General features: G+C 42.5%; 1 protein-coding gene across 1 annotated transcript; it reads left to right on the forward strand.

The window, feature by feature from the left end:
- The first annotated feature begins 349 nt into the window (after positions 1 to 349).
- Positions 350 to 1,480, forward strand: LOC117135872. The gene has a single exon (XM_033296413.1). It carries the CDS (start codon positions 551 to 553, stop codon positions 1,319 to 1,321), a length of 771 nt encoding a protein of 256 aa, XP_033152304.1. The 5' UTR covers positions 350 to 550; the 3' UTR covers positions 1,322 to 1,480.
- The last annotated feature ends 8,608 nt before the right edge of the window (positions 1,481 to 10,088 follow it).

The following is a 10,088-nucleotide window of genomic DNA, read 5'->3' on the forward strand; positions in this document are numbered from 1 at the left end:
AGCTATTATGGTCGCAAGCTTCATATATAGTTTTATTTAATGTTTGTTTAGACAACTATAGACATTAAACATATACAAATAATAAGTTAGTAGTTACTCGATTTTTTAGATTGCAAGGCAAAAATATAAATAGAAATCCATCTTAAGTCTTAATTTCTTCTACAAGCTATACATTTATGTTCTAACAACTAATATTTAATAAGTAAAAGCCAAAAATATCAAAAGCATTATTTGCTTTCTTACATTTTCCGAAGAATTTTCAAATTTCCCGCCTAATGTTTATCGGTCTATCAACATGCGCAACGGCACTCTGGTATTTTATGGTATTTTTCGTGGTATCTTCGGGAATCCTGCGATTCCCTAACGCGTGGTTCACACTACAAAAAAGAAGGCGACGCTGTGTTTTTAACAATTAAACGTTTTTTAAACATCTAAAACAAGAAAAATAACTGAATAAGAAGTCTGTGCGTGATCGGAAAGCGTTGGTCGATTTGCAGAGGAGCGGCAATCCGTTATCAGCCGCTGTGAGAACCGTCGTATAACCAAGACAATGCAGCAAACAAATGCGGCTTCTGGCGGGGATGCGCTGCTCCCATTGCGCACCTGCAACACCGCCGGATGCAAAGTGGCCACCGTGGTGGAGAAGACGAAGAGGAAGTGCTCCCAGTTCGTGTCCGCGCCGTACATAATGCCCAAGCCACTGGTCGTCAATGGGCACACATCGATCTTTCAAGTGGGCGGCGAAATGGCCAAAATGGGCGACATTCCGGCGCTCTCGAAAATGAGTGGTGGTGATGGTGGACAGCCAATATACCGGATAAAGCCGGGCACCCATGCCCATGTCATCAACTATGTGCTCATCGACGAGGGCTCCGATTCGCTGGAGAAGGCCAGATCCGGCGACCAGGAGGCCATGCGTCTGCTGCTGGAATCGCAACGTGATAGTGCTGTGTCCAAGCTGCAAAAACTTTTAGCCAACCATAAGGGAGGTCCGCCATCGGGCTTCATGACGGGTGGATCGCTAATGCCATCACGGGCAGTGGCCACCGTGTCAACGGCTGCAGGCACTTCAGCGGCCACCGGCCATGTGACTACTCCTCAAATCCATCCGAACTTCTCCATCGCCAGCGTAGAGGGTGCAGTTCCATTTAGACGCGCCGTTCCACCCTTGGCGGTGAATCCTTCAGCACCAGCTCCAGCTCCTTCAGCCCCTCTCCCAGCTGTCAGTGCAGTTCAGGCTGACTCCGTGGATCGCCTCCAGGCGGAGCTCGTCGAGCTGCGACGCACGGTGGCGCGCTTGGAGGAGAATAGTCGCCGCTAGATGACCGACTTTCCTTTGCGAAGGGATACTTTAGTTTAGCCAAAAACGCTTCGGGCAACTACTACAGCGCCCTACCCTAAATATAGTTAATCTAAGTCACTGAGACATTGTAAATTCAAATAAATATAGTACAACGATATTGTGTGTTTTCAAAATGTATATATCCATATACATCTAAAGTTATTCAACAAACAACTTATGAGTAGTGGGATTGCTTAGTTAATAATCATTTTAGATATACATATCTTCATCAATTTAAGTTCTGTTGTATAAATTACTTATAGTATGGCTATAATATAAACAGACAGTGGATATTTTCAAACAATAAACTGGAAGAATACAAAATTGTTTAAAATTTAATTGGTTAATGTCCATTAATCGTCATTGTAATTGATAATCATTACCAAAGTTGAATTGAAATATGTTTTATAAAAATGTATCGGAAAAATTAAATAAAAAATGGAATAAATAAAACTAATGAACCCCATAAGCTTTGTCATTATATAAGTACGCATGTTCCTAATACCCTTCCCATGTCGAAATCATATCAGTTTCGCAAAGGATATTAGTTTCTGGCAGCCAAACGGGCCAAACATCAAAGCACTGAGGTTCAAGGTGGAAGTGCCGCGGCGCAGACCTGTCCAGAGGGACAGGCGGAGTGCGGACGAGCCCAGTTTCCGATTCCTGGAAAGGCACTCCGATCCGACCGACGAGGCGGGGGATTGCCAAGGCGGCAGGGGCATCAAATCCAAATGGCCAACTGCGCCGGTTTACTCTCTGTTTTAGGCAAGTAGTGCGCCACTTTGAAACGTTGCGATGGCGTGCTCGATGCCCCCTGTTCCCCTAAAAAAATCGCCATTTTTCGAACTTAACATTTTTTATGTTGGCGGAAAGTGAAGAGACCGAGTCGCGTCTTAAGGAGCCGTAAACGTGGCATTTTATGTGTCATCAACGGAGGCGGCGGCGGCGGCGGGCTCACTCTCGTTTCGAGCGCGAAAACCTTGCAATCGAACGTAAATTAATTTTTATTGCTTGCAAATGCAGGGACTGTCCGGAGTCGGCCATCAAATTATCCCAAAACCCGATCCCTGCCACATGAAAGGTGTCCCCATGGATGTCCGTGAATGGACGGGGTATGTAGCATAACCAGCCGAAATTACTCCAGCGAAGGAGATCATTAAATCAAGTTAATTAAAGGAATTATTTGTAACAAAAATAAAATTTGTTAAATTTTCAATATTATCTAAAAACGTATTAAGGACAATTTCCAAATATTAATTTTATTAAATAAAGAAGAAATAAATTATTAACTGATTAAATTGTTTTTTTAGTTTTGTAAGGAAGTAGACATGGAAAATTATGAGTTTATGCCAAGTAGTCCTAACTTAATCCTTAAAAAACGGACTTCCAGCTGAATTGTAGATTTGCGTTTGCTTTTCAGGCATAAGTAAACATATAAATTTATGCGTGTTTGTATAGGTGGGCAGCAGGTACAGGCGCAACTACTTAGCCAGCCGGCGGAGATCAGGACTCAATTGTGGGGACATGGCGGTCGAATCAAATTCGATACGCCAGACCCAGAAGATGCTGAAGTGATCCTCGCCGGGGTTGTATAAAAAGTAACGAATGTGCGCAATAATAAAAATCATTAAAATAAAAATGTTTATGAGAAGGCATAAACACGACTTTATGGAGGGAGCGAGAAGGGAGCATATGGAGTTGGGACACTTGATGGCCGAGATGGCTGGACAGAGAGTCACCTGAGGAGCAGAGGATCGCGGTACGCGGGTGTCAATGGGCAGAAGTAGTAGTAGTAGTAGTAGTAGTAGTGGTCTGCGGATTCGGCGAGGAGGAGGTCGAAGGCTCCTCCACAGACACGAGAGCCAGCCGGTTGGGTTTTTGGGATGCTAACTCATTTTGGCGGCGGCTTCTGCCGCGGAACTGAGACCTGGGTACCTCGCATTTGGGCCTCAGGCTCCAGCTTCGGGAGTCCGGGATTGGGGATCGGAGGAACTGGCCGGGCGAGGAGCAGGCGCAGGCGCTCGGCTCAAAAATAATTTGCAATTTCTTGGAAATACTCACTTTTGAGCTGCCTGCGCGAACTTCGCTGCTGTCGTCGCTGGCGCAGCTTTTCAAGAACCTTTAGTGCATAAAAGGTGGCGGCGGAGAGTGCAAAAAGCACTGAGAAAAAATCGCATACCACTACTCTTCTAATCTCAGCAAAAAAAAATAATCAAAGATTCAAATGCGTACTTTACTTTTACTTAAAAATGATTTCTAAATATTTTACATCGACAATCTATGTCAACATATTATTATTTAGTTTAATAACTTAAACATTTATTTACAATCTAAATCTAACAAAATTAAATAAAAAATACCTTTTAATTGTATCTATCAAATGTACCTACGTTACAATAAACTGCAATTATTAAATAATATATTAGGTAATGTGGACTTATAATAAAGATTTAGCACGCAAAAATGGTCAGTAAAAATACATACATATGTATATGTTTTGTGGTAATTTGTTTTTAATATTTAACAACATCTAAATTGAGATATAAATCAGCTTGCATTTTTTTTCAGTGCTGGGAGGCAAGCCGAAGTGGCCGTAATGAAAATTAAAATACGAAACACTCAGCCAAAGGTCGGTTGGGTTTGCTTGGGCTGGTTGGATGGTTCGATGGAACGATGGTCGGGCGGGGAGGTCCAGGAGCCAATGAGCGGTACAGGGTGTCCCCCGGCTGGGTAGCCCCCTCTCCCGAGCCCCTTGGGAGGCTCCAACTCTGGTGAGTCGCTCGGTCGGATTGCTTGTCGTTATCTTGTCATGTCAAAATGGTCTTACGAAAATGTATCTTTTGTATTCCAAGTGCAAATGAGCAGCACAGATACAAAACAACGTGGGGATAGCCCCTTCAACCTTCCCCCTCACAACCCCCACGCCCATGGACAGTGGTCAGCATTTTGTTTCGCGTCTTTTTCGCTCAGCTTCGATTTTTATTTGTTTTGCTCACTCGCAATTTTTATGCCTTTATTGTGTTTACTTTTTGCCATCGCCGCCGCTGCCTTTTGGCCGCAAATGCTTTTAAGACTTTAAGACTTTTTAGTTTGTAGTTGAGCGTACAAATTTGTGGAGGAACAGGATGGGCTTGGGGATCGGTCTCGGGATCGGGATCGGAATCGCTATAGGGATCGAGTATCTGTACGCTGGCTGAATGCTGGAGCTGAAGTTGAAGCTGATGATGACACAACATGAAAAGGTAAAGCACGCTGAAAAATATTAAATACGCTACGTCGCTGCCTCTTGACAGGGGACGTAAATTTGCTTTTGCCAGCGCACCCCTCTTATCCCCCACACACCCAACGCCCCTGCCCCTCTGCCTTCTCCTGCCCTCCCCACAGATTGTTTAATTGCACATGAGATCGGATGGGACTTGGATCGGATCTGGACTTAAGTCCGCAACTGCAGCGGAGAAAGGAGGAGATGGAGCCTCTTCTCAGGATCGCGCGCGGCAATTAAAATAGAGTGTATGTTAAGGATGCATAAAACGCTCATCTTTATGAAGCCCCGTATTGTCATTCCCACCACGACTACATGGCGTTCTGTGGCAGCTTCTCTGGCCGGGATGCAATGGCCCGATTTGCCAGTGGCAATAATGCATAGTTGGGGTTTCATTGGTTCAAGGAATTCAGATATGCAGATAAGTGCCTGATTACTTTACCTTTGAGGTTGTGCCTTCGAAGTTCCTTTGAAATGTCTCTGTTCTTCTGTGGAATCAACTTGGTGCTTACAAAATATCCCAAAAATATATCTAGGAAATATTTTTTTTGATCTCCTTATTTTCATTCAAAGGTAGTAGCTTTTTAAGGAAAATATACACAATCTATGTACGAGTTTTTTGAAGAACATCCCTTTCCTTAATGTTCTTAAATTTTGAAATGTGTCAAGTTTGCGGGCAAATTAATGAAGTTAATTAAGTTTTGCCTGGGCCGCAAACGAGCGAATATCCATTTCTCATGTGAAGTCAAAATCAAATCTTGCATATCGCCGCCCCCACACAGACTTGCCACCAAAACAAATCCCAAAACTAAACCAAAAAAAAAAGAAAAAATAAGGAAAAAGCATATGTGAACGGGTTTAGAAGCATAACTTGCTCTCATTTCCCACAATGGCCCAATTGTGGTGTGGGACCAAGTCGGATGTGCACTGAGAAAAAATATTTAACATGAAGTTTCCTAATCCTCATAACAAAGTATCTTCAAGATGGAGATTCTTTTATCAGACAACAAACGAAATTTTAATTGATTTTCGAAATTTGTAATAGTGTATATTTGAGTAGGGGATCGTTTTCTGCAGTGCCCCACAAACCAGAGTCAACAAAACGAGCAAAGTCCCTTTGCTCCGAGGAGAATAACAACTTGCAGGGGCTGCCAGCATCGTTCTTCGCCTTTCCCATCTTCGTCCTACCGCATTCTAAGTTCTATTGGCACAAAGACCGAGTTTCGCTTTGCGGTTCTTCGCTTTGACTTTCCCATGTATCGCGATGTGAGTGCCTGTGCAGATACAGATACAAATACAGATGCGGATGTATCTGTTAGATACGCTCCGCACACAGATGCAGCGAAACTCGTTTTGCGATCTGGGTCCGTGAACAGAGATTATAGGACCTGGTACACTAAGCACCCCTTGACTCCTCCAGCAACCCGATGGCTCCATCACTTTGGTAGCGCCTTCTTCAGCCGGCATAGTTTGCATTTTCAAGGTCGATCTGCCTGGCCTGCACATGTATCTGTATCTTGTGCTGGTTTCTTCTGCAGAATTTCGCTTGTTGCGGCGTTGATGGAGCTTGGATATAACTATATCTCTGCATCTCATGTGGTCTAATGAGCCCGACCTGATACTACAATCTGCTGCCAAGTAATCTCAGAGACCGACTCTTTATAGCTGTGCTCATTGCAGCTCAAATTTGTTCAGACATTTACTCCTTCGGAAATAAAGAATCTTTTTTATTAGCCCGGAGATATGTGAAATCGGAGTCGGTTGGGTTGTGTGTGTGTGTGTGTGTGTGTGGAGGATTCCTTTGCCTGCATGGTGCAACATTTCGCGCTGCAGGCACTCGGCTCCTCCCCCTCGCCGCCGTCATCGTGTTGCCCGTTTCCTGTTCACCGATGCGATGCCGATGCGATGCCGCTGACTCACTGCCTCCGAATGCCCGGATACATTCCCTTCCCCGGATCCCACCCTCTCCAAACCATCCATTCATCCTTTCAGTGGTTCGCCTGCATTATTTGGTAGCTGGAGCCAAAATAATTGTGATTGCACCGCGAACTTATCCAACTTCTTTCAACATTATTCATGCATTTCATTGGAAAACTTTGTGAGTAATTTCGACCACGAGCTGGGAAATTGACGGTAAAAAATGTGATTTAATACGTAATGTCGGCATTCCGCAAAATCCTTGCAGGTATTTTCGCGCTATTTGTTCCAATTGCGGAAGACGTGGTTTATTGGTTCTATAATTCAAGTTGGCACTGAGTTACCACTTGCTTTACTACGAGATTTTTGGTTGTATTGCATTTTGTCCTAGTTGAACAGAACATTTTACAGAAACCGAATCGTATGTCCTTTATGTACGCTTTGAAACAATTGGCACTTATCGCATTTAAATAGTTTTGTCCATTTATACGACTGAATTGCGCTTCTTATCTTCTATCAAGTGGAAAATTTAGCATGAATTTTAAAAGGCTGCCTCTCCTGATGCAGAAATTACAACACTTGCTCATATGTGGGACAATTTGTTAATCTAGAAATGGAAACAGTACGAAAATGTTGGCAGGACGCACGTCCGAGGATACGTGGCGAACAAAGGACACCGACGGAATGCATTTGGACAATTCCAGTTCCCAGAAGCAAAGGACAACGAAGGCGGGAACTGTGTCCTTCATGCAACTATCTTGAGTGCGAAATCACGTTCGACAAATGCGATTTGGGTACTCCAGTTTTTCTTGGCCATAATTGAACCAAACGATCAGACAACACCTGCTGATTAGATTCACGATCATGGCCATCCACATCGATTGTGTAAAATCCTTTCCAGTTCGGGGAATTCCCGAATTAACTACTTAAGTAACATAGTTTCAACAACAAAAGACGTTCGTTTCACATCTCTTCGATCGGTGCAATGAACTTTCCAAACTGAGAAGAAATTTCAAATCTTATTCAAATTTCTTTAGTGGGCATTTGTTGGCTTCGAAAGGGAACCATGCGCATATACGAGTATGTATAATAATAATAAGCAAAATAAGATAACTGGAAATAAGATAGAAAAATGCTTTGCGATCCCTCTCCGCACCAAACAAAAAGGCAATCAAACGATATTTAATTTTATACAGAGAACATGTCTCCGCCGAATCTCGTAGAGCCCCTCATCCCCAATCCCATTCCTAGCATCCGCCACTTGGTTGCTTCCCGCCTCCGATTAGCATAACATCAACTGGACTTGGACTTGGATTTGGATTTGGACTTGGTTTGGAATTGGAATACAAATGAGAATGGGAATGACCGCAGATGGTAGAACTAGCCGACAACGAATTCTAAGAGATACTCCCGGCCATATACATTAATTAATAACTCCTATGAAATTAGCGACAAGACATTATTTATACATTTCGCTGTTGTACGTGGCAAGACAAACTGATCCAAAAACAAAGAATGTGCCACAAATGGAATTTGGCAACGGTTGCCTTTGTTTAATGATCTATTGATCGGGTCAACTTCTTTGTTTGAAGGAAATCTACTTATGGCGTGGAGTACAAATTGTTAGCCGGGCTAAAACTTAAATTGGTTGACCCAACCCAACTAGTTTGCTCTAGAGTCTATTCGCCACCTCCACACTAGTGACCAAGTTTAATGACCTTTTCTTTTGGACTTAAGCTTTATTAACTGTGCGATCTTGGTCTACTTGTCTATGTATATCATTTGAAAACTTATTTAAAAGTTTATCAAACAGTGAATTTATGATTTGTTTTTCAGCTAATAGTGAAATATTCTTTATCTGTATACCATTACCACTTTACCCATTACCATAGAGTTTTCTGATTTCCTCGTCTGGGCGCGCGTTGTCTTTGTAGTTGGGATGCTTATTTCGATACTAGCATTAAATCCAAAATTTACATAATTTGATCGAGCGGTACCAGCAATGGAGATGCATTTTTTATGACCCTCTCCATTGGATCCGAGAGGCTGGGAAATTATTACGAGGAAAACGATACCCGCCGACCAACAGATTTCCCCCGTCACCCATCTGGTCACAAAAATAATGAACAAGACGCTTTCTTTCCAGCTCTCCATTTATCTGGCAGGAGGATCTCGGAATTATATAGTATAGTATAGCATAGAAAGAGAGGGACTAGACAAATGTTATTACCAAAAACGAAAAACGAAGACAACGACCGACCCCAAAGATCTCCGACTAAATTTATTCAAAAGCGATTCGAAAAACGTCGCAATGCCGCTGTATCTTTCTCCCCTTTCTTCGTTAATTTGAAACAGTTTGATACTTATGTACAGGGCCCAAAGAAGTGGATACTCGGCCAGCAGCCAATCCGAAAGGTAATTCTAATACGTGTGACTGCCATTAGACAAAAGTACTTTGGAGAGCCGCCGCCGCCGCCAGAAGACCCCTATCCCAATTCCTATCCCTATATTTCCATCTCGAGTAACCTCATCCCGGCGGAGCTCTTCCATATCTCCATGGCCACGTCGCCTGGGTGCCCCTCGTTCTGCCTGCCACTTTCTTTCACCTACAAGATTTATCGCTCCGTATTTGTATTATTTTTAGTTGGCTTATGTCAGCCACATATAGATATAGATCCCACTCCAGACGAATATTTTCCTTCAGCTGCACACATTCGTACCTGAGATAGTTAGCTTTTAGATCTGCGACATCGGGTACGGTATAATTTATTGGATGGGGGAAAGAAAAACATAAACTAAAAAGTAATTAAATAATATATGTATTTACTATGAAATATATCTATGATATAAGTAAATCCGCTTATTTGTTTTATTAATGTTTTTGATTTGTTATTAAAGAATTAGTTTAGTATTTAACGCTATGAATTTATCCATATTTGTTTAAGCATAATCACTTGAACTATACCTGAGATCCGTATTAGAAAAACAAGTTTAGTGGGCTAACCATAAATACTCCAATAGCTTCCAGTTGGACATACATAAATTGGTGAGTCTACCCGCCAAGTGCCCGAAGTTTTGTAAACCCATTTCAACCATGATACCTGTACCAGTTTAGGAATTTTTGTCATTGTACAAAAACAGACTGTGTCTGTATTATGGAATGTATCCGAGTTTTGTCTCATGTTCTGAATTTGTGTGAGTGCGCTAGTCTCCTACACACAATAAGCGGACAAACTATAAAACTTGAATCAAATCGGACAAAACAAAAATAAAATTTTATTGCATTCCAGCACTAAAATCGTTCGATCGTTCGATGCGTGTGTGCTTATAAAGTATCTGTATCCGTGAGATGCCCACCTCGCTGGGAAGTGTGCAAAGAGGCTGAAGAAGCAGCAGCCTCCGAAAATTTCAGCCTGACTTTCGATGGTGTCCCCTCTGTTTCATTTTCCCTCCTTACTTTTTTTTTTTTTCATTTTGTCCCACTCAATCGGAGTGTTTGTGCCCCAGTGTGTCGCCATGTGCGTATGCCTCCTGCCCCCAAAAATAAAACTCTTTGCCTAATATTCC

This window comes from Drosophila mauritiana, chromosome 2L (genome assembly GCF_004382145.1).
Source record: "Drosophila mauritiana strain mau12 chromosome 2L, ASM438214v1, whole genome shotgun sequence".
NCBI classification, from domain to species: Eukaryota; Metazoa; Arthropoda; class Insecta; order Diptera; family Drosophilidae; genus Drosophila; species Drosophila mauritiana.